Below are 26,922 nucleotides of genomic sequence, written 5' to 3' on the forward strand. Positions count from 1 at the left end.
ACCAATCTTTGCACATTAACCTGAGATCAGAGAAAATATTTTCACCTATTCTGCCTTTTTTTCTATCACTGTGATTTCCCTTTATTGTTGTAGCACATTAATTGCATGAATGACTGTTTGAAGTAGCAATGAAATTGTTGCACGCAGACTGTAGGAGAGGTTTTTTAAGGACAGTGTGTGATTTTCTCTGCACACGTGACCTTCTGTAGGTCTCACATGGCCTATATTGTTGAGGGACCTTGGTTTATTGAAGGTTTGACACTGAACATGTCCTCCTATAGACGTGTGTGTGTGTGTGTGTGTGTGTGGTATGAGGCAGGCTGGATGTTCGTCCTGCAGGGAATGTGTGTGTGTGAGTGATTACCTGTGCTCTCTGGCTGTAGGTCATTTCTCAGCCCATCTCCCTCTCTGCCCACTGTCTATTTCTCAGAGAGAGAGAGAGAGAGAGAGAGAGAGAGATTTGCTTGTCAGTTTGCCTGATGCTCTGCTGGGGTTATATATGACAGTCTCTCTGTCTGTCTCTCTCTCTGCGCTGGTAATGAGGTATGACCGTGGGGTCAGTGCTCTAAACCGCCCTTGTGTGTTTTGTCATGTCCTGTGAGAACACCATGCGCAACATACACACAAGTGCACACTATAAATCACTGCACACAATAAGACATGCTGTGTGACACACACACACACACACACACACACACACCCTTATGTGTCTTATGTTTCCATAAGACAAGCACACTGTCCTCACTTTAATAACCTCACGAATACTAACGACATCATAACATGTTTTCTATGGTGTGTATGTATTCATGTCAAGCGCTCTGAGATATGACAACTGTTCTAAGGGCATATTCTTTACCCAAAAGCATCATTAACCAACCAAATTAAAATTTTCCTTTAGCCCAAACACAAAACTTATTCAATAGTCAACATATTCATCAAATGTATTTAATAATCAACACACCGAGTTATACATAAGCATTTAAATTGCACACAAGGCAGTTTTTATACCAACTTGAAATGATATCATTTATTTAATTGTTTATATCCAAATTTGTGGTTAAAACTTTGAACAGTGATTGTAATAAAAGCTTATTTTCATGACAAATTGTTTCAAACTTACATTAAATAATGAAGGCATCTCTAGGTTAAGTAAAGCTAATGTATAATCAATATGGGATATAATGCATATATTTAGCCATTTTTTATGAACTTCTAACAAGTTATAGACATAAATGGCTTTCAATGAGAGCTCTACAAGTTTGAAGTTGTTATTATTATTTATTGTTTTATATACGTCGTTCTGCAGTTGAAAGGTGGGATGAAACAATGTGTTTCAGTAAGTGTGTGGTTTTTTCCAACACCTTCTGATATTCATTCATGTTTATTTCATGCAATAACTAGTAGTAGAGAGAGAGATTATTTATTATAATTTTTTTTTTTAGTGGTTTAGTGTTTCCGGAAAACCAAAGTTTCAATGAAAATGTACAGAATAAAGTGTGTGTGATTGGAACTACAGCTCTTGACCTAGAAGCATATTCTTTGTTAATATAACAAGTTGACAGATCATACTCTTTAGCGAAACAAATAGCAGAAGTTATTTGACCTGCATGACACATCAGCAATTGTGCACTGTTGAATCAACATGGTTCAAATGATGGAAACGACCAGAGTTTCAGTTATGACTAGTTAGTTAAGTTCTCCTACAGTGCTTATGACGTTACAGGAAACACACCCCTGATCAGCTGACAAGTTCCCAAAATCCTTTTAAAACCAGCAAACCAGACCAGCCTGACCAGTGAAAATCAGCTTGGTGGCTTTCTAAGAGCAGCAAACCACCTTAGGATGGATTAAAATGCTTTTTCAACAGAAGCAAAAAATCCCCTTAACTTGTAAAATCAATATGGCACACTGCTTTGAGTGGCTTTCTGCGGTTATAAAACAGCTGTGTCATGAACAGCTCCATCCCAGAAAAACCAAGATTGTTATATAGATTGTGAAATTATCGTTTTTTTTTTGTTTTTTTTGTGTCTTTAACTAAGTTTCAGCATATTAAATTGGCATACCACTTTTGCCAGCAAAATAGACTGCTGTTTTTACTCTATGCAAATGTTAAAATATGTTTATATATGTACATATTGTACGTTTTTGCTTCATACTCTTGGAACGGAGGAGCAGAACTGCTGAATAATAATGATGTAAACACAAATGTACCTGCAGAAAGGAGGTTGGTTAGAGATCTTACCACGCTCCTTCATACAGCTTTATCTTGTGGAAGGCAACTGCTGGGGTCTTGTGAGTGTTCAAGGTTTTCTGTGAGCCAGGACGGCTCAGATGTCTGCTGTTATAAGGATACAAGCCCTTGTAGGTATGATGGCCTCAGGGTGTGACTGTAGATTTAACCTCGGGCTGAAGAGACGCCTCGCTCACACCAGCCTCCTCCTGTGTGTTTGTGTGTGTGTATGTGTGTGTGAGTGCTGAAAATAGTGAGGTTTTTGAATGCAGTACATGCAAGTAAGAATGGATGCATATATTCCTTGCATGTACCTATTGTTTTCATATGTACTGTATTCCTAACAAATGGATTTCTTCTCTCTCTTTTTCGCAGCCTCTCAGTAAGTACCCACCGCTCTTCAATGACATCTCCTTTTGGCTGCCGGCCGAAGGTTACACAGAAAACGACTTCTACGACCTGGTGCGCAGCATCGGAGGAGACCTGGTGGAGAAGGTCACGCTGGTGGACGAGTTCACACATCCAAAGTAAGAAATCCTACATGTCAGATACAGAAATGCTTAAAGCCAAAACACATAAACGAACAAGCATTCACAAGACTAAAAACTAAATGACAACCGATGAAACGGTTTTATTTATTTAAAAACTATAAAAAATAAGAATTACTTGAGAACAAAATCTAGGTACTGTATTATGCTGTTTTGTTTTCAGAGTTTATATTAAATCTTGTTTATGTGATCTTTACTCAGAATCTTGTTTTGAGTTATAACATAATTTATTTATTTATTTATTATTATTTTAATATTAGTTTCTTTAGGTGATCACATAGCTGTAGTGGGTGTATAGACACTCCACAAGCATAGGGATAAAAAATACAGATAATTATTTATTAAATGTGTTCAGTGCTAAAGATCCTATTCAAAGTCAGTACTTTTAGCTCTTTTTTCCTAAAAAAACAAAACAAAAAAACATAAATTAAATTGAGAATTGAAATTTAGGTGTGCTTTCAGAGAATACATATTTTACATAATCACAAAAATTTTCTAGGTGAAGAAGTTTTTATTTATTTATTTGAAAATTTGTATACAATGATTGGATAAATATCATAAATGTAATTTTTTTTTACTTAAATTGCCAAAATAAAGTGCAAACTGATGTATCCAAAAGTCTATTATGTTAAATGGATGTTGATTGATTGATAGGTTCGTTCATTCGTTCGTTCATTCTTTGCAGCTGTCGATCCATTCATGTGTTCGGTCATTCATTTGTTCAGTTGTATTTGTCAGTCTTTGCAGTCACTGTCGAAGCTAATGTCTTTGACAGCAGAGGATGCTAATGTTATTGCGCGGGGCCGTTGGCAGCACAGCGTTCATCTGTTGTCAAAAGAGGTGAGGGTCAACGATGCCTAATGGCTCAGTTTTGAATTCCGCAGCATTAGTATCCATTTCACATTGGACCGTGTTTGACAGGCTCTTCAAACTCATTATCTCTTTCTTCCGTTGCCCGTTCACAAACCACAGAAGGAGCCACGTGATTTTCTCTGAATGCAGTTCATACGGCACGGCTCTTCCTGAACAGATCTGTTCTTGTGGACTGCAGAGGCTCTGCTCGGGTTGCCCTTTGCCTGTTTCCTCACCCTAAATTATTTTTTAAAGAGGATGAGAAGTTCACAATGGTCTGACTGTCTCAAGTCGGCTCTACTTGTACAGACTGCATGTGTGTGTGTGTGTGTGTGTGTGTGTTAAATGAGACAACGGGGACCTGCAGTGCGTAAAAAGAGCCGCAAGCATTCATCTCTGTCCCTGCTCTTAATCTTTTTTAAATAGCAACCTTTCCCCACCCCTTCCCCTAATGACATCCATAAATAAGATGACATCATGAGGTGCTGCAAGGGTGTAATAGCCCACACGGCAGCCAGAAATTGAAGGAGATTGGTGTTTGTTCTGCTCTTTTTCTAATTCGATTCGATCCAGACCTTCGTTTGTGTATACGTTTCTTTGAAAACAAATATATTAGTTAAATAGTTTCTAGAATAGTTTGTGATTCATCATAATGTTAGTGTATTGCCACTGCGGAAATACTTTTCTAAGTAGCTGTAATGTATTGTGTGTGTGTGTGTGTGTGTGTGTGTGTCCTGCAGCTAATTTCCTCTTTATGATCATTTTGCTGCAGGTACATCAATGCCTGTGAGCTTTGCTTCATACTTTCTACAACCAGAGTGAGAGAGAGAGAGAGAGAGAGAGAGAGAGAGAGAGGAAAGGGTGAGGGAGACGTCAATACTTTAAACCTGTTCTCCAACTTCAAATCACTAATTACAGCGAGAGGACAGCCAATCACAGCTCATCTAGCCTCCAGCCATCTCTGTCCATTGGAAATGTCACATTCGCAATATTGTCCTAATCATTTTCTCTCGTTTTCTCTGCGGTACTGCTGACTCGGGCAGTTTTGAGAGCTGGTAATATGATGAGATTGGCAGCAAGTCTCCCATCATGCTCGGTGAGGAAGATTCTAGATGTGCCCTTAAAGTGCCATCGGAAACATAATGCCTTTCCTTTGTGCTCGCTGCTTCAGTTTTGACAACAACACAGCAGGGGTTTCCTTCAAAAATGACTCGATTTTTACACGTTACTCATGGAAATCTGAGGCTTTTCTCATTCTGCAAAACAATGAATATCAGAGAATCCTCACGTGGGCTTTCTAAACACTTGTCAGATTTGTTATTTTATGGATGCATTTGTCCTTCTCTCAGCATAAGTAACAAATATGCTAATTTTAATTGAAACTAATTTCATTATGCTTTTATCATTTTTTTTTTGCCATGCCATTTTTTCAGGAAGTTAAGTTTTCAAGGACTATTCAATCATCATTTTTGTGTGTGTGTGTGTGTGTGTGGGGGGGGGGGGGGTTCTCAGTGGGCGACAATCTTACTTGTCAATACTGTAACCTTACTTTTGTGAGAACAAGGCTTGCCGGTCAATTAAAATGTAAACTGTCCACCCTGTTACCATAAACAAACAAATTGAACAATAAAATTTACGCATTAAATTCTCTTTCCAAAAAGTACTTAATAATAGTTTCACACCTTGAGAATAAGATTTGTAATGTCCATTTAAAATGTCCATCCATTATATCATAACTTTGTAAAGTAAGTAGTTGACAGTATAAAATTGAACATTTAAATATCAGCATTAAATAATTTTTCCAAGAGTACACATACAATTACAAAAAGTTTCACACCTTGAGAAGGCGGCTTGCATTGTCAATTTAAAGTTTCAAACTGTCCAACCTGTTACCGTCAACCTTGTAACCCTAGTTTAGAAAATGTATAAACTGATAATAAAAAGTCAAAATATCAGCATGAAAATCTCTTTCCAAAAAGTATTTAATAATAGTTTCACACCTTGAGAATAATACTAGTAATGGCAGTTTGAAGTTTAAAAATATCCACCCTGTTACCGTCAAGCGGCAGGGCCAAGAGTGAAACCAAAAGAGCAAAACCAATTCATAAACCAGTATTTTATATTCACCTTTGAACAGCACAATGCATTTATCAGCACATCATTTATTTGTAGTGTAATTCAGTCAACTTTCCCAGCAGGCTATATCTGCTGACAGTAGGTAAATTGCACATGCTATCTGTTGCCTAACAGTGTTTATTGGTTGTACTGAATCCCTTACTGCAAATTCCCTTAACGACTGAAATGTAAACCCAAAGGTGGGAAGTCATTCATAGCAAGCTGAGATATGGCGGCATATTTTAGATATATTTGTGACACTCATCCTCGGGTTGAGACAGCTTGAAAGTTTTATGCGTGCCTATCATTCATTCTGTTTCCAAAAATGTTCATGGAAACACGTTTTTGGGGGTTGAGTTGGCCCAATACAGACAAATACAATCTTAATGCTTTAACTTAGACAGTTAGAGAAGAGGCAGGTTACATTTGAAGAAGCTTATGTGCAGTGAAAAAGGCATCTGAATGTAAAAAGGGCCGAATGCTACATTCACACAGAACTTTTCCATCTGTTATATGACTGATGTCAATATCCCTCAGAAATGTCAAGGTATTACAAGTAAGCTGTCCAGCAATAAACATTTCTGATGATTTGTAGCACCTGACATTCAAATCATAGTCTTTCCCAAACTGTGCAGCAATAAATATAGAATTGAAATGTCACAGGAAACCTTCAATTGAAAAGTTGTGAGAGGACATGGAAGCAATGTAAATGTTTAGTTTAGAAATGTTTTGGTCTCTTTCAGTTTGGTTGAGGTCATTATTGGCATGACAGAAACTATTTATGCATGTTGTCAATGCAAATCTTGAAATGGTGAAACAATACAGTACAAACGTCTGAGAATAACAGAGAAAATCCTTCTGGTGCATTCTCTTTTAATTATACACCATTTTTTTATTATTTAGTTTAGGTTACAAATCATGCACAAGGGAATTTTTTACTCAAAAATTTGCTGGAAAACTCTCTCTCTCTCTCTCTCTCTCTCTCTCTCTCTCTCCTTTGCTCTCTTTCAACATGGAGTTGTTTGTCTGACATCAATAACAAATCTTACCCGAAGAGCACTATAATCCAACACAAATCTGCATTTATCGGCCCGTAACGCTGTCAGAGGTAAACGAGCAGAGTTAATTTGGAAAGTTGACAGAGCTGTCAATAAATCTGACGTCTGTGGACAGGAAACCTGACGGAGAACTGCCAGATTTAGCTTGACTGAAAGCACTCTGATTTACGCTCTTCTGACGTGATATAGTGCGATTTTCTGCTGGATGGTGGATTACTGTGAGGTTTGATTATGGGATATGTGTGATGCCATCTGTAGTAATATCATATTTGAGAACATCAGCATCGGCTGCAATGACAAGACTAAGTGTTTTGAGGCCCTCATGGTTATGTATTTATATATATTGAAAGCATCGCAACAAAACTGCATCACAATGATTTATGTCACTCTGTGATCAACATTTGCTTTGCTGTCAAGCTGTTTGTGTAAAAAAAGAAAGAATGCAAGATAAGGTTGAGAGACACTTACTCTTGAAGAAAATATCTACTCTTTTTTTTATAATGGATTTAATGGAATCCAATTGTTTGGAAAAAAGGTTTTAAATTTGCTGGCTGAGTGACAGTATGTGAAGGAGGGAGAGAAGATACGTGTCAAAAAGTGTGAACGTACATGACTGCAACTGCAGCTAAGCACGGCCGGGAGACAGTGATAGGAGTAAGGGATGTACTGCTAGCAAATGGTTGTCCTCATCAGCAGGCTTCTGGAAGATCCGGACTTGTTAAAAATCTGCCCTCTTTGTCGGAAGCCCAGGGGGGATCCTTCCGGAAAGTGCTGCAAGCCAGCAGGCTAATGTCTGCCACCATTACTGAGCCACAGCGAAGGAGACACAAGAGTGTGTGTGTTTGTGTTTGTGTGTGTGTGAGAGAGAGAGAGAGAGTGTGCAGTGTATTTAATGGCCCATGGCTCAGAGAACGTCAACTATAGCCTTATGAATAATGGGGTGTTGTTGACGATGCAAAACTGCGCAGGGGAAGATGCTATGAATCACATTACACTTCACAATCACGCTCACGCTCATGCATACACATACTGGCACATTTATATATCACACCTATAGAGTCAACTGTACTGAAAAAGAGATGGTGTCGTCAAATGTTTAGTCATATTTGACTAAATATTGAATTTAGGCATATATGCTGCCTTCAAAATAACACTCTTTAATTATTTTATTCCGATCTCAAATTAAAGCACATTTAAAGGGATTTTTTTCCCCACACTTATGAGTCATTGCACAATTAGACCAGGAATGTGGAGTGTCTCAGAGTGAAAAGATATGAAGATAAAATTAGATTTGTGACATGTAAAATGAAAATGATATCTCACACGTGTGAGATATAATATAGATGTACAATTAAAGTCACATATAACAGGATGTTATTAAGCCACAATTATAAGAAATAAAGTTATAATTGTGGAATATAAAGTCACAATCTGGAGATTTAAAGTCACAATTACAAAAAACAACATCATAATTGTTAGATTTATAGTCACAGAAGACTGACATTTTTTCTGAATGAATAATAACAAATTATAAAAAATATTTAAAGTTATTACAAAGAAGTTGCAATTACAAAAACAGTCAGAATTCTGAAATTTAAAGTCAAAATTACAAGAAATAAACTTAGAGTTTTACATTTACATTTACATTTTTATCCAAAGCGACTTACAAATGAAGACAGTGGAAGCAATCAAAAACAACAAAAAGAGCAATGATATATAAGTGCTATAACAAGTCTCAGTTAGCTTAACACAGTACACGTAGCAAGGGCTTTGAAATAATATAATAAATAAAAACAAAACCATTAGAATAGAAAAAGAATAGAGCAAGCTAGTGTTAGAGGTCTTTTTTTATAATTGTATAATAAATAAAAAGAGTTATGAGATTAAAAACCACAGAAGGTATAAGGTAAAAATTACAAGAAATGTAGTCACAATTTTTAGATATCAAATAACAGTTAAAAGATTTAAAAACAGCATTACAAGAAAATAAATACATTATAATTGTGAGATATAATCACAGAAGACTCTGATGATAATTTAAAAATAAATAAATAAAATAAATTATAATATATAGATAATTGTTAGATATAAACGCAGAATTACAAGGAAGAAGCTGCAATTACAAGAAACAGTCACAATTCTGAGATTTAACATTTTGTAGTTTTTCAATAACAATACATAACTTTTTTTCTCAAAAACACAATCATGTACATACATGCTGCTCACATATTATAGCCCAGTTTGTGCTGATTACAGTGATTTTAGACTTTAGCCATTTAGATGTTTATAAGCAAATGAAAAAAGCACAAATGTCAGGGCATGACCAAACTTCTCCAGGCCCCAAAATACCTTTAGACCTCAGAGGGTTAAAGTCACAATTACAAGAAATAAAGTTACAGCTATGAGATTCAAAACCACTTTAGGTATAAAGTAAGAATTACAAGAAATGTAGTCACAATCTTGAGATAAACCGTTAAACAGCAGTTTAAATAACAGTAAAATAACTGTTAAAATATAGAAAGACAGAATTACAAGAAATTAAATTGCAATTACAAGAAAGTCAAATTTGTGAGATTGAAAATTACAGTTAAAATAAGTAAAGCTGCAATTACAAGAAATAAAGTCACAAATCTGAGATTTAAACTCAGTTTCAGGTAATAACATTTTATATATATATATATATATATATATATATATATATATATATATATATATATATATATATATATATATATATATATATATGTGTATGTATATGTAAAATTACAAGAAATTTTGATTTCTCAGTTCATGGCCCCTATAAAATAACTGTTAAAAGATATAAAGCCAGAATTACAAAAATAAATAAATAAATAAGTTGCAGTTAGCAAGATTTAAAGTCACAGTTGTGAAATATAAAGTTGAATTACAATTACGGGTAAAAACAGACTTTCATACATTGCTGGTATTATTTTGCAGTGACTCACTAATTAAATTTTATTTTTTTATTTTTTGTCACACAACAAAATTTAGCTCCGTGGAGTAAAATGGCAGAAGCCAGCTAAACAGCTCCAAAATAAGATGAATGTGAATCTCAAAGAGCATTTATATTCATTCAGTTTCTCCAGGTTTTATAAACCTTCTTGACCCAGACACTATGAGACCAGACCCTACCATCTTATTAAATTAGAATAACTGAGCCAGAACGGCGTTTCTCAAAGAAGTCACCAGGAGGCCAGTCAGAGTTGCAGTGCGAAGGCTGACATGGCAGAAACTCTCCAGACATCAACAGACTCCTCTGTATTTCACAATTCAGTCTCTTTGGGACAGTGACCAGAGGGAATGACACTTCTGAGAAAGTCATGCCTGGAGATTGCTAGAAGCCTTGTGACAAAATCTGAAACCTTTCTGAAGAATTTTATTTTTTAATTTACGAGTTTTGTAGCTCAAAAGCACTGTCTTTGACATCAACCAGATAAAGCCCACCCAATATCATCCTGTGGGATGTGGGATCGCATTAGCAGAATTTCACAGGCAACAAAAGGTCTGTAGTCTATTGTCAGTACTGTAGTGATGAATGAAGCATAGCTCAACCAGAAGACAATTTCAAACACAGAGGATTTCTGTTGGTTAGCAAAGTAAACCCACGAGACCAACTCGAACTGATTGCAAAACCATATGGGGATTTGTTTTACCCTTTTTTATTCCCGATCATAGGGATTCCTATTGATGAAAATTCACCAGTGTTAAATGTGACTTTACTGTCAAGTATGAGTAGTTGTGTTAAAAATATGAAGATATGTCTTGAAATGAAGCATGTTAGAGTTCTGGAAAATGGCGAGCCAGGGGGAACTCAGAAATTTGTTGAATCTGATAAATGGGGAAAATTACAGAAGAAAAAAACTGATAAGTTTAATATACGATACGTTGATAAGATACGATACAATAAGATACGATACAATAAGATACGAAACGATACGATGATAATATAAGATACGACATATGCAATATGATACAATAAAACTAAACTGTTGGGTTGAATAATTTCTTGAAGCACTGTAGATCTAAAGTCTTTTAAAGAGTAATGAACATGTAAGTAATAGTTCACAAAAATAGAAAATTCAGTAAAGAAAGGTTTAGGGCTGTTTCATAGTCAACACGAGAAACGCGAGCAAGCAACGCGAGCGACGCGCTCCCTTTCATAGTCTAAACAGTGAACGCAAGCGTAACGGGTGATGCGTGTATGCAATACACAGCTCACGCAACAGGGGGTAGTAGAGTCGGGTGATATTAGTAGAGTCGGGTCGCGTGATATTCAGATCACAATGGCAACTGAAGAGGAGTGTATTCTGTTGCTGATGAACTATCGTATAAATGTGGATGAATACGTATAAGTTCGCAAAATTTTTCCTCTTCGCCCGCCATTGTATTCAAACCTTCTTCTTCTGTAAACACAATATACTTGAATTAATGTACAATACTTGCAATGTCGCCCCCACCGACAACGCATAGTATTGCGTGAATCGGCGCGTCACGTATCAAAAACTAGGACGACACATTTGGCTACGCACCGACGCATAATGGCGGCCGAAGCGTAACGATGCGTAGCCTCGGGGACGCGTATGCGTACAGATGCGTTGACTATGAAACGGCCCTTACTCAAAATCATGTCATTTTACTACATTAAAAACAGCATTATTAATTAAACAAAACAATGTTTAGAAGTGAGTAATAATCAATAAAATTAACTTTTTTGAAGAAAATCTTTCAAAATGAGTGATTGGCATTAAGTCAAATTAGAAAATGAAATTAAAGTTACAAAGCTTTTATTTTAAGCGAAGAATATCCATTAATTTTCTAAAAAAATTAAACATCCATTTTTTAGTGAACAGAGTCATACAACTTTAGTCCGAAATTAGTAAATAATGACAACATTTGTATTTTTGCATAGCATAATCATTTAAACTGTCATGCTGCTGTGCAAGCGATGCATTTATAGTGCTTTGTGTAATTAGACCAGACCAGATATAAATTTGGATTGAACCAGATATACTCCGTGATGGCCAGTGTGAGGGACTTGAGTCAGTTCACACAACTGTGACAAGATTGTATGACAATCCATTGTAATAATGCTTAATTTTATTAATCAGCGATGTATCGTTTGGTGGTGAGGCCAGTGAAGTCCTAATCTAATCTCCTAATCAAATCTAATCTCCATCAGAAAACTCCTTATGGGTGAGTCCAGTAAATGTCTTGACATTTCCTCCAGTGACAGGCATTATTTTGTGGCATACAAATTTTACCACCCATTCTTTCCTCTCAGTTTTAGTTTGTGAAGGCCTGACTCATTCTCCTCAGTCCATTCTCATTATGAACACTGATGCTCAGGAGAGATGAATGAAGCTCAGGCTGACTCACTTACTTTGACTGCTGTTTGTCAGCTTTTACTCAGCAGTCGGACTGAGACGAGGACTTTAAGAGGTCTGCTCGCTCAGCTGTGAGGTTAATTAGACGCCGCTTTACTGCAGATATGTTTATGGAGCAATCAGTGATGAAAAAAAGACATGGATCACACCACATGCTGCATCACTACACTGAGATTAGCATTTTAGAAAAACATTTGGATAGTATGTGTGTGCTGCATCACTGTGGGTAGATGCTTTATACATACAATAGTCCATACACAGATTGTCAACATCAAACAGCATTCACAAAGCATTTAACTTCAATAATGTGACTCACAAAGCAGACAGTTCTGGTCCTGGATGCTGATTGGTCAGTAAAATTGATCTACATACATATTATACTACAAGCTATGACTGTTTCTGTGTGAGACTACTACATACCCATAGAAGAATAGTTATATAAGTAGTTTATATTAATCTGAGCTGAAGATGGCACATGATAAACTTAACATTTATTTATTTTTATTTTATTCATAGAAATTATTAAATATTTATTAAAGATATTATTATATTTAGCCTATTTAAGATATTATTATTATTAGCCTTAATATATAGAACCTCAGTGAATAACAGACATATAATTACAGTAAATTAGAAAATATAAGTATTTTATTATTATTAGTATTATTATTATTAGTTGATAGGACTAAATAAACTCAAAATGTAACATTTTGAAGTTTATTTAAATGATTAAATATGGTAAATATATTGCTAATAGATGGCATTTAATTTGCTTAATAAAACATAAAGATATTACACTTAAATGTACATTTTTATTATTTTTTCAAATAAAATATAAAAAAAATTTTTTGTCAAATATAAAATATGTTAAATATATTATAAATTATTAAATAGCCAAATACATTAAATAAAAATTTTTGTATTTTGTATTTAAATAATGAAATTGTATTATTATTATTATTATTATTATTAAACAGCACTTAATTCGTTTGCTTAAGAAAAAAAATCCAATATACTAAACATAAAAAAAAAAAAATCCTTTATTTATTTATTGTTGTTATTGTTATTATTTTTAATCTATATACATGAGTGATCATGTTGTCAGTCACACCACGTTTGGGAATATTGTATGAGAAATGATGAGAAGCGGAATTTGATTTTATCCATCAGGATTTAATTGTATATTTTGGGGTGAAAACATGTTAGGTTAATGTTATTTTTCCCTGGGTTACATCAGCAGAATAGAAAACCCATTCCAGAGCTGAGGAAGTTATTACATTTTGATGAAAACATTGTTTTTTTTTTTTTACCCTCAACAATAATATGGACTGATAAATCATGAACAATAACACAAGGAACAAAGTTAAAGGTGGGTCAATATTGATTGCTTTTAAATATATATATCTGAGAAATGTTACAGACACATTAATGGTAATATATCAATTATCTAACAATAAGAAAAGAACCCATGAGGATCCCAGGAGTGTTTTACTGTAGGAGAGCGATGATATTGTCAGATGTAGGAGAACAAATTGGTTGTTCTTGAGCAGCAGTGTGAGCAGAGCTGCATCTGTCTCTGACGTCTGTATTAACTCTGCTCCTGTGTGTAGGCAGTGTTTAATGCTGTTAGCAGGAAGGAGTGAGTGGAATTGTGCCGCCTCTAAATTTGTTGAGGCTGACAAGTCAGAGCCGAATTGATTGGGTAATCTCTGTGTAATTGAGGAGTGGAGATCACCGGTGGGAGACGGCATTGCCCCACCGAATCCCGCGGGTCCCTGTACGTCTGTAACTACCATGATACAGTATACCTTACAAAGTACAGTGATAGCACTAAAATACTAAATCAATCTCTGGATAAAGCAGAGGTCTACAACCTTTTGACCCAAAAGACAATTTTTCCTACTAATCATTCTCTCTGTCAATTATATTAGGGCTTTCAGTATAAACACTTTAATGCATGAAGTTTGTGTTTATATGAAATATACATTTATTCAGTTAGCAACTAAAAACTGATTGAATTGTTTAGAATTGCAAGCAGAGCAAGCACTTCTCAGTTTTAGGGGTAATGCATTTGCAAATTAAAGTCAAAAGAGACATTTAACTGATTCACATTCATTGTACAGTGGGATATAATTATCATCAAAGCTCAAAAAGTGAAATATAAATGCAAAATGTTAATGTGAACATCAATAGAGGATTACAGAAAAAACAGGATTATATATATATATATATATATATATATATATATATATATATATATATATATATATATATATATATATATATAGCTTATCTTTTTCACATGTTTTTGCGCCTTACCGCTTGTCGATTTAGACATTAAAACATCCAACCACAAGACACGGAAAAACTGAATGGAGTAGCTGGTGCGAGAGAGAGAGCCGCGTATCACGGACAACGACACTGAACCGAGCTCTCTTCTGCGAAGAGAAAGGCGTCTCAAAACACTAGAACATCGAATTTGCTTATTTTTGCTCTTGTGCCGACAAAAACGTACAAAATATGTCAAAATATCCACCTTGGAAATTATGCTCGAAAAAGCTGTCAGTTATTTCTTATGTGAAAGTAAACAGTTGAGGAAAAATGGGATGTGTTTTATATTGGATGCGTTCATGGTCTCTTAAAGGGACCACGCCTAATTTAGCTACTGGCTGCTGTAATGTTAATCCAAGAAAATGAAAATGAAAATCACAAGAAAAATATGTTATGTTTATATATTAAATATATTTATTTATATGATCAAATATTAGAATATAAGTATATAAATGTATATTAATGTAAATATTTGTAAAATAAATAAATAAATATACACAGTGCACATACATGCATTATTAACTTTAGAAAGGAACTTAGCATTATGGAAAATTTTACATTTATTATAAATTATACAATTTATCAGTACATCTATTCAACCTTTTAAATGTATGGGGTTGGTATTTTTTTTTTTTACGATATCATTATTATTGTTATTATCATTATGTATATTTTAACCAGGCATGCATTCAGTTGATGATGAGAGACACTAAATTTATATAAATATATTGATTTGTGTATCTCAGGTTTCCACAAAAAAACTGAAGCAGCACAACTGTTGTATATACTGATAATAATAATAATAATAATAATAATAATAATAATAATAATAATAATAAATGTTCCTTGAGCAGCAAATCAGCACATTAGAAGGATGTCTGAAGGATCATGTGACATTGATAGAGTAATGATGCTTTGGATCTGCTAATCAGAGATGCTATGCATCATCATACACTATATGACACTCCCTCTAAATAAAACATTTGGCTGTTTCTGTAAAATTACTAACAGGTGCATACAATCAATCATTCAGCCACAAAACGCCTGCAGACTGCTGATTGCTTTACTGACTGAAGCGTGGAAGAAGCTCAGAGCTGAACGTCATCGAACACCCTTCAGATGGACCGTCCTGCATTCACCAGGCATGTGTGGACGTGTTGTTTGAGTGTGCACATACTCCTGGCCACGCTTTGTGTGTGATGGAATGGCATTTGCCACAGTCTGAATGCAAAAAACAAAATGCTTTAGGAAATAAGTGGTGGATTTTTAAAGATGCCAGTGTGTCTAGCGATCTGACGTCGACTCCGGCCTCCAGAGTCACGCTACCTGAGATGCAGCAGTCTCACAGATGAAACAGGTGCGACTCGTCCCAGACAAGCAGTCAGCTCGAAACCAGTCGCTGTCCTGTCAGAGCAGACCCCTTCAAATGGTGCTGTCACTTTATCACTTTGAAGGAGAGCGAGAGAAAGAGAGGATGGAGAGAGAGAGAGAGACAGCAAGTCCACCTGTCAAAACCACGCATTGCCATCGCTACAGAGAAGCACCGCTGATGAGCTGGAAATACTCGGCGTGTAAGGCTGCTGTTTGACACTGTGTGGAGACCGAGAGAAAAGAGAGAGAGAGAGGGAGAGAGAGATTTCACACCTTTCCTCAGGTCAGATGAGATGAATTCTAGGTCAGATGGAACAAAGACTTTCTGAGGCTTTCATCATTTGCTGCTAGACAATTGTCTCAGTTCATAAATAGACTTTGATTTATTTATTTCTTAATCTTTTTATGCCAAATCTGTAGTGTAAAAAACTGCACTGAAATTTCAATGCAAATGGAGATATCTTTTACAATTCTGCCAGTTTAATTACTACAAAAATGGGTAATAAAGGACTACAACAAGCTTCTTCCCAGGTCCGTTATGTCACAAACCCAGATAAACCCCGCCCCCTGGGAACAACGCAACAAAGGGGGCGGGGCCATGCTGTGCTGCTTTAGAGAAGAGGAAGAGAAAACTAGGGGTGCATGTAAAAATCGTTCATATATGAATCGCGGTTCTGCTTCTAATGATTCTAATGGATTTCAGAATCGGTGTTCTCAAACCTGTTCCTCGCGTCGCCATGCTCTGCATCTTTCTCTCTCTCTCATTCTCTCTCATTCAGATTACATACAAACTGTTCAATTTATACACTTATTTAAAAAAAAAAAATGAAGCATGAAGACGTTAGACAGCACCCCATAAACACAATCAAGCCTAGGAAAAAAAAACAGTAAACCACCCCTTTAAAAACCACTCTAAAAACACGGGTGGTGCGGCAAGTACAAAACACCATCACTGTAACACACAACATGAAAATAATACAATAAACATTAATGAAACTACATAAGATGCAATGTAAACTCTAATGTACATAAGCTGATGAGAAATAACAGCTGTCAGTTTACAGTTTTCACTGGTAATTATAATAAGAGTTCTTTTTGACTTCTAAAAACTGTACATTAACATTATGTGAAATGGCCTGTTAGATCTACTACAGTGTTTTTTTTTTTTGTTTTTTTTTACCATTTAAATTAATGGAACTTGCGTTAAATAAATTCGGGTTTTTTAGCATAGTATTTTTATACATTATTTTACTGTTAAAATTAAATTTTTAACAGTGCATCAAAGACAAATATTAACAATATAAAACCAATTTGAAAAACATATGATTTATATGAATTAATATGAATTAATTAATTAATTAATGAGTTTGTTTCTTTTAAAGATGAATCTGAGCAACACAAAAGCAAAAACCTGAAATTAGTGAAAAAAGTTGTCTCGTCTGAATCAGGAACAAAATATGCAGTACAAGCCTCATTTAACAATTCTACATCTCATATCTGGATTTTGATACGAGAGACAACAGGAGATGGACTTTTTTACTTGAGGAAGTGTTATTATAGATTAGCCAGAAGAAGCGATTTCAGGATCAACAAGATCAACATATTAATGATCCATCTGTTTCTCACAAACATGCAGATTTTTGTTGGAGTGTTTGACTCTCATTCTTACGGCACCCATTCACTGCAGAGGATGTAATACTAATTTAGTTTTTCACTGGGAATTAAACATGCTCCACTAGCATCATATTTTAACGCTAAAAACATGAATTTCTTTAAATAAATGCTCATTTAAAGTTGAAGTCACATTGACTTTTATTACAGGAAAAAAACATTTCTTAACAAGCTCAGGGAAGGTCTGAAAGTTCAGTGCATTTATTTCATTGTTTTCTCTGTAGATTTTGAATGCAAATCTTTCTTCCAGAGGCCGTCTGCTGCAGCATATTATCCTGAATTGTCTACCCAGGCAAATGTATAGATATTCCCACCTCAGTATTTTTGGATGCATGTTACTATAACCGCATTGACTGTATTTGTGAATGATTATCAGATATGACAGCTTTCCCAGACCACATGCAGACATCAGGAGGTATCATGTACACTGTCAGTAACTCCGGAGCAGAAACGCAGTGGGAAATGTGATGAAAGCGCTTGGTCAGATCAATGAGCTGCTCTGTGGCTAAAGACTTTCACCTGGGCAGGAGGAAATGCTCTTTCAATCCCAAATGCAGAAGGAGTATTGATTACAATATTCTTTTTGCTGTAATGAGTCCATAATCATTACCGAACTGAATGCCTCGAAGGGAAAGTAAGCTGCATTATAGTCTTTAAAAGGGTCATATGATGCTGCTAAAAATAACATTGTGTATTTGGTGTAATGAAATATGTTATGTGGTTTAAGGTAAAAAAAACAAAACAAAAAAAACATAATTTTCCACATACTGTACATACCTTCTGATTTTCACAAGGCTCATTTCTCTGAAAGTGAGCTGTGCTCTGATTGGCCAGCTGTCCAGTGCGTTGTGATTGGCCGAATGCCTCAAGCTTGTGACCTAATATGTGTAATCCAACAGATTACTACTTTGTTATTTTTTATCAGCAATGGACTTTTTTTTTTTTTTTTTTTATAAATAATGAACCCAGCACTAATTATGTATAATTTAATATGATATCATTCACATTTGAACTTATTATTATGAATACCATATAAATGTGCATCATATTCATAATTATATGTGTAATATATACATATAAATGTATAATATATGCACATATGTTTGTTTCAGTACTAGTTTTATTAAAATGACTATTCATTTACAACAGTTTCACACCACCTGTTTTACTAACAAGATCATTCTCAGCTGACCTCTGAATATACTTGACTGAAGAAGGGAAATGTGCAAGAGAGACGCGGTTGTGCAATGAGTCGTGCTCCGATCGGATCAATGCAGTAATTAGAGCAGCCGCTCAAGGCAGGGCAAGTGAAGAAGACTGTCTAACCCACACAGGAATACTGTGAAAACACTCTGAATATCCTCTCTGAAGGTGAGCGTGCGCATGTTCAGACATGTTGGCCTGAGAGCTCTTGTGCTGTTTGGTGTCTGTGTGATTTGTTAGGCGGCTCTCTTAGACATGGAACTGGGTGAGGGGCGAGGGGAAAGGCCGGGGAGTTCGACCGAACGCTGCTTGTCATCTCCTCACAGTTGAGGGCAAAAAGATCACCTGGAATCAGTGCAACTCTCCCAACAGATTTAACAAACAGAATGCGCTTTTTAGGATAGGCTTTGATTGCAATTCTGGTTAACACATAACCAAGAAAATGCACACACACACACACACACACACATACAATATTACACACTATTACTACCTCAGAGCATTCTGTTGGTTGGAGCTAAACAAACAGGTAGTGTCATATCAGCCATATCGACCCTTTAGAGGTCAGAGGTCAATGACTGAGTGACAGGTGTGTGCACAGGGAATTTGAGAGAAAGATTACTGCTCCCACATCGAGACGAAAATAAATAAAAATGAGCGATCCATTGCAAGTAGCAATCCAGCATTGATTGTTGAGAAGTTATAGTTTAAATACTGAAACTGTATCCAAAGCACAACATTTCATGTCTTTCCAACAAAGCTACACTGAGGAGGATTAATAATGCAGCTAAATCCAGGTCCAAACTATTGGCATGATGTCTGGTCCACTTTGCAGCTTATTCTAGCCATTTGTACAGGAAGTAAATATTTGACCAACACAATGAAACTAACCTCAGTTTGTTTTGCAGTTGTGTGTTGTTTAGACATGGGTAAATCTGAAATGAAGGAAACAGTAATAGATAAAAAGCCCTTATTTATTTTTCTTTTTTTTTACGATAAAGTTCCTTTTGTTAACATTAGTTTACATCAACTAACATTTGACACTGACATTTTTTTTCATGTTAATTTTAACATTTTTAAAATCACACACACACACTCACAAAGATATACACACACACACTCTCTCTCACACACACACACGCACACACACACACACACATGTTTGTTTTTGTGAAAAGTGTGTTCATCCCATAGGCGTAATGGTTTTTATACTGTACAAACTGTATATTCTATGGCCCTTCACCAACCCTACACCTAACCCTAACCCTCACAGGAAACTTTGTGCATTTTTACTTTCTCAAAAAAACTCATTCTGTATGATTTATAAGCGTTTTGAAAAATGGGGACATGGGTTATGTCCTCATAAAGGCGGGCGTACACGGTGCGAATTCGGATGGTCGGAAGATCGTATGTCGACGCACACGGCACGAGTGAGTTTATCTGAAAATCGTACGGACGACATGATATACGACACGATTTTACAACCTGCGAATTCCAGAAGCAATCGCACGAAGTTGATAGACGCGCTCGACTTGAAGCAGCGCTGCACGCACAGAAGGATCACTGTATGACATTACCGCGAGAGCGATAAGAGAGCACACATATCTAATGCATTCGAATCGCTCTCGCGGTACTTTGATGTCATACAGGTGATCATTCTGTGCGTACAGCGGTGCCTCAAGGGGAACGCGCCTAATATAACTGCTCTCCCTCTCTCATAACTGCAAATAAAATATTGATACGAGCCTTGACTGTTTCCTACACGTACAGGTTATTTTTCAGCAATAGGAAACCGGGACGTTTGGTTACCCTGTGTGTGTGTTCTTGTAGGCCTATATGGTTTATAAATATCTGAAATGGGTATTAAAATGTAAACATGGTTTATGAGGACAATTACTGTGCTCTCGTAAACCAAATGGCTTTAAAAAATACTATACGGTGTTTAATAGAAATTTTAAACATGCATTTTTCGTGATGGGTAGAAGTAGTGTATGGGGATATACAGTATAGAATACCGTTACGTCTATGGAGAGTCCCTGTAAACTACAAATGCGTGTGTGAGCGAGAGAGCAAGAGAGAACTAAAAAGGCATTGGAATACGTTTCTAGAAACATCATAGACTTCAGCTGCCGTCTTCGTCTTTCTTCTTCTGTGGTTTTCCTAGTTCGTGATTGGTCAACTTCAGATAAATCAACAAATCGGCTCGTTCAACCGCACAAATGGCACGAATTCAAACCGATAGCTCACGAACTTTTTAGACATGTTTAAAAATGATCGGGAGGTCGGGAAGTGCTCGTAAGCCACTCTGCTCGGCTCGTAATTCATCGCAAATGATACGAGCCGCGACCATACGAGAATACGCGATTTCCACACGATTGAAAAAAATCGCATGCGAACTCGTACGACAGCAAAAATCGCACCGTGTGCGCCCGCCTTAAGTCACCCTCTCCTTGTAATACCTGTGTCATACACATGTCATTATACAGAGATGTGTCCTGATATGACAGAAAAACAAGAGCACACACACACACACACACACACACACACACGTATATATATATATATATATATATATATATATATATATATATATATATATATATATATATATATATATACTTGTAAGTGTGACTTCAGTAGATCATGGACCTCGATTAGAAATATTAAAATGCAGTACAATCTATCATTCATTCATTTCAAGCTCATATATTTTGGTGTGTCAACAGTCAGCGCTGTTTTTGAAGAGTGTGCATGTACACAAATGTAGTTTTATAACAAAGTTCGGGAGGAGCAGTCGCAGTTCATTAACCTGATTAACACAAGTGGAGACCAATCAGTAATCAACTCATGACAAGGCATAAATAACAGCAGAACCTACCTCTGTTCATTGACAGTTTTCAGCATCCCTCCTCCACCCCATTCTCCTCACTTTACAGTAGATCCATCTACTCTTACCACAACCGGGGGGAGTACTCTGGGTTCGGGCCACATCCCGAGCTCGGAGCCCTCCACCCGGACAGCACGCCAAATACGTATAACCTTACTGAATCAATATACGTAGATGTGAACTTGTGAAATGCATTTAGGAAGTATGAGGTAAGAAGGAACCTGCTTTCACGTTCTTTTCAGCAACAGCTCATCTCCTGTCGATTGAGTATTTAAAGTGTTTACTCCACCAGATGTCCTTGACATCATTAACGACCATCCTATACTGTCGAAAGATGGAGATGCATCTGTGTTACTACAGTTTTGGAAACAGTTGTGACTAGGTGGTTTCTCTAATGATGCATTGTACTATGGCCGAGACTAGCTTTCCAGCAGGCAGACCTGGTTTCAACCTGGTCAAGATGATTAAGACTGGTGTATCATCATAGACCAGCAACAAACCAGCTATAGATCTCCATTGAAAAATAGGCCGGTGATGAAAACAGCAAAGGAATGAAATAACCTGGCTGTGGTGATGAATGAGTGCTTATGAAAACATGGACAGTGGAGGAGATTGGAGAGCAGGAGCAGGAAGGATACTATAAGCTCACATCATAGTGCATGTAATAATAAAGTCTGCTGGTGTTTGTGGTGGGCGAGAGACACTGACAGATTGATGGCCCAGTGATTTGGGTCAATCTGTAACCCTATCGCCCTGTGACAGCGACTGCATTGTCTCGGCTGCTATCGTTTTCCTCTGTCTCAGGCTCCCATTAAAAAGCATTTGGGCTTCATAACAGTGAATTGCATAAACGAGTTACAGATACGGGAGGGGGAAAAACAATTTGCATCCCTGATGTGCCACCAGAGGCCCAAAAAATGGGAAAACATTGATGCACCTGATTGTCCTCAATTCGCCTCGTAAAAAACACACCATCCGTTCACGTAGGAAACACAATACTCATTATGAGATTCTTGATGCCACAATCCACAAGCAAACTCTTTTGCGAGGAAAACAACCGTCCGCAATTTAAATGTGAATGCAGAACTGTTCCTGGTAGAATTGAATTAATTTCTTCTCAAAAGATGGAGGAAAATATGTGGTGTGCAGTAAACAAAAGGTCTCGCGTATGCAAATGAGTTTCTTTTCACACAGAACAGTACAACAGATATGATTGAATTGGATGTTTACACCTCGATATTCAAGCAGACACTTTGCAACCTACAAGCATTTTGTATCATATTGGAAACAGTTTTTTAGTGTTCATTAGAACAGAGCTTTTCCCTTTGAAAGAATTCATGAAAGCATTATAGAGCCCAGTCTTAATCTTGAGCTATCAGAATCTCAGTGGGAAGTTTCATTTGCATGTCTCTCCATAGGTTTCTCTTTCGAGGTATCTGAACTACCAATCCATATGCAACCTTAATGGGTCGGATAATAGAAACTGAATGATTTTGACTATTTGGCCAGCATTTGCTTCTCTATGTTCTGTGTCTTATTGGTTTTTCTCACTGTATCTATTTGCTGTTGTAGAGTAGTAAAGCACACCTCTGTGCATTGCATTTATGGCCCTATAAACGTCTGGACAGACACTAATCATTTATGTCTGTGAAAAGATCATTCAAAGTAAAACACTGAACAAATGACACTACATCTTGTCTAACAAATGTGCAGTTAAATGCACACCGATTGTTTTGTAGATATATTCCAGTTATATTTCACAACATTTAAAACAAGTAATGTTTTAATCACATGATTAACAATAGTAAAATCTCCCAAGGAAACTTAAATGGATGTCGTCGCCACTGTTGTGCTTTTATTAAATATAATTATTTAGTTGCAGTTTAGAGCGCAAGGTTTTTTGTATTTTAGACCAGAGAGACATTTAAACATATATATATATTTCAATTATTATTACAAATTATTTTTGTAATTATTTAAAAAATTATAAATTATATAACTTGCATGACTTGTTTTTGATGTGCATCTAGGAATTTATTTGGTAACTGTCATGTGTTCTTAAAAAAAAAAAAAAAACTAAAAAAAGAAAAAAAAGAATTTGATTACAATTTTAATTTCCATTCAGCATTTTTATTTAAAGGGGTCATATGATGCTTTTTAAAGATCATTATTTAGTGTATTTGGTGTAACAGAATATGTTGACATACTTTAATGTTCAAAAAATGCATTATTTTTCAAATACTGTACCGTATATTTCGGACTATAAGTCGCACCTGAGTATAAGTTGCATCAGTCCAAAAATACGTCATGAGGAGGAAAAAAACATATAAGTCGCACTGGACTATGAGTCGCATTTATTTATAACCAAGAGAAAACATTACCGTCTCCAGCCGCGAGAGGGCGCTCTATGTCTTCAGTGTAGACTACAGGAGAACTGAGCAGCATAGAGCGCCTTCTCGCGGCTGGAGAAGTTATTGTTTTCTATTGGTTCATTTCTCTCAGTTCATGTCAAATTAATTTTGATAAATAAGTCGCACCCGACTATAAGTCGCAGGACCAGCCAAACTATGAAAAAAAGTTAAATAAAATACGGAAAATACGGTACATTATTGTAGGTCCTCTATGCCCCGCCTCTCTCAAATGCGTTGTTTTCTACAAAGTCCTTCCTTCTGACAAGCGCAGTCTGTTCTGATTGGTCAACTGAGCCCAGTGCATTATGATTGGCCAAACACTGCAAGCACTCGTCGGAAATGTATCAATCAATGTTCGATCCAGGACCACGTCTGTTAAATATTTTGATGTATTTCAAATAATCACATAGAGTGCAAGAAGCTGAGACTCAGAAACTAGTTTAATCCAGTTTGTTTAATTGTTTAAAAAACACACTTGTTAATCCAGCAGCCTTACAATTCTCCATTCTGATGCTCTTGTAGATCCTGTTCTTGGGTTCTTTGAGTGAATCTATTTTTACATTGTTCTGTAATGTACGGTGTAGATTAACTTAACCCAGCATTAGAGATATTGATCAGTTCCCTCAGAGATGTGCAGGATTCTCAGATTGCCTGCACCAGATGCAATAAATCTGCACTTCACTTGCATTTAGCATGTATCACCACACCCAGTCTAAAAACTGTTTTTTTTTTTTTTAAAGAGCGATGAAGTGCTTTGGCAGCCATTCTGATGGTAAGGAAGTGCCTGTTTGGTGAGACCTGTATTATTGTGGTTAAGATAGTTTGATGGGCTAATCCTGCCGATGCTCCTTTTAAGTGTGTCAGAGTCTTTCCACCGACTGCACAAGCTTTATTGACTGCCTGAATCCCAGTAATTAGAAGATCTGTGATGGAGAGAGCTTTGCCTGGTATTCCTCAAGGCATTTGCTTTCATGGGATTTGTTTGAGAATAACACCAATAAAAGGGAAACACTGTTAGAAATTGAAAATTTAATTTAAAGAAATTAACCCCTTTGCTTGCAAGCATCGCCGACGGCCCCAGTTTATTATTGTTTCACTTTCACAGCACGTTAAACATCACTCTCTTACTTGATGCCTGGCCATTTCACTTAAAGAAAGAAACCGAGAAAATATGTAATTGCTTTAAGATTGTATTACTTTTTTTATGCAAACGCAGGAGAGTGTTTTGTTAATTTTAAATTAATTTTAATTAATATTATTTTCTCATAACAATCTTTATAGACATGAAAAAACACTGTTTTGTGGGACCTTTTAAGTCACAAATGTGATTTACTTCAAAGAAACCGATGTTAAACCAAAAGAACCCCGTCAAATTTGTTACAGCTAGTCAAACAATCTTAAATGAGCAAAGAATTTTAAATTGAACAATATTGCTGAAATTTTCCAACATGCACTGCAGCATGCTTGAAATATGCTTTTCTCTGTAAATTGTTTTCCTTTTTACTTGCTTTGTTGTTGTTTTGTCATAATTGTTAGTTAATGATACTGTATGATACTGTAGATCAATTAATTGGGTTCCTAACTGGACATTTGCTGAACAAGAAATGGCATTTTGCATTTAGTGAATTAAAAATTTCACTTTTGATTTCAGTGGTACTTGGGATAATATTTTAATATATATTTAATAGTTTTATGTTTATTATATTTCAGAAAACAAAATTCTAAAAATCTAAAAACAATCAATTTTCTCAGTTACTTTTTCCTTCACCAACAGACTTGAACAATCACTCTTACAAATACAACAAAAATTGTATTAATTATTATTATTATTATTATTATTATTATTATTATTGTAATCTAAAATAATCATTTCAGAATTAATAAAAAAAAATCATTTTATTTTATTTTATTAAGATTCTTAACAAATGTAGCTCATTGTTATTTTCAATATATCTACACAAGAGCATATTTGGTTGTTTTAACATATAGACACACCAAAAATATATTGTAATAATTTTGGCTTAGAATGTTTGCTTGAAACTTCGAGTGGCTGTGGAAAGATGATCTCTTTCTGCTAAAATCTTCTCCTGCAAACTTCACTTATCCATTTCCCCTCAGAGGAGTTTTCCTTATATCACACACTGCAGGGCATTTGTCATCTCCCTGGGTCTGGGTCACCTTACACAAGGTGCTTTCAGGGTATTCTGGCAGAAAGAGTACAGTAATCCCTATCCCTCTACATATCATTCTGACCTGGAGCCCGACCAGACTGAATCCGGTCGATATGGATCCCTTCTGCCAAACCGAGAACTTTAGAGAGTGCCAGTGGAAACAATGCTGTCATAATATGTGTTGTATTATATTTAGGGTATTGCAGATGTTATATTAACAAACCCAGATATAAGAGAAGAATTTGAGTGGGATAAATAGATTTGTATATGCCTGTGAAAAAAGCGAGTAGTGGAAAGATTGAGTTGCTGTTATTCGTGCTGTTGCACGATTAATGGCTTCCAGCAAAAACTGACCAACATGCCCTGGTGCCATGCTGTCTCTAGTGATTTTGAGTGTTTTTCTTTTTCAGCCTTCAATAAGGCAGAGTGCTTGGATCCCTCAGCTCTACAATGCCTTATTCTCTTTGCTGGTCATCTTTTATTTCTTCTCTTTGCACGTAATATCACTTATAATCCAGTTTCAGATGCTTTCTAAGGAGTAGAGCACCTAAAAATGATCATTTGCTGAACTGTTACTCACTCAAAGGCCATCCAAGACTTGGATGAGTTTGTTTCTGCATCAGATCTGGAGAAATGTAGCATTCAGTCAACTGCTCAGCAATGCATGCT

The 26,922-nt window shown here is 36.0% G+C and overlaps 1 protein-coding gene across 3 annotated transcripts in view; it reads left to right on the forward strand.

Moving 5' to 3' along the window:
* Positions 1 to 26,922, forward strand: part of fars2 (phenylalanyl-tRNA synthetase 2, mitochondrial) — a 115,979-nt gene that overhangs the window by 62,186 nt on the left and 26,871 nt on the right. The window contains exons 6-7 of one of the 3 annotated variants that reach the window (XM_052596440.1): positions 2,606 to 2,757; positions 4,403 to 4,679. In XM_052596440.1, the coding sequence (XP_052452400.1) occupies positions 2,606 to 2,757; positions 4,403 to 4,664 (414 nt within the window). In that variant the 3' untranslated portion in view covers positions 4,665 to 4,679. Of the gene's footprint in view, positions 1 to 2,605; positions 2,758 to 3,553; positions 3,582 to 4,402; positions 4,680 to 26,922 lie in introns of those variants that run through there. The other 2 variants (XM_052596443.1, XM_052596441.1) reach the window with 2 other exon arrangements.

Source organism: Carassius gibelio, chromosome B24 (genome assembly GCF_023724105.1).
Source record: "Carassius gibelio isolate Cgi1373 ecotype wild population from Czech Republic chromosome B24, carGib1.2-hapl.c, whole genome shotgun sequence".
Lineage (NCBI taxonomy): Eukaryota > Metazoa > Chordata > Actinopteri > Cypriniformes > Cyprinidae > Carassius > Carassius gibelio.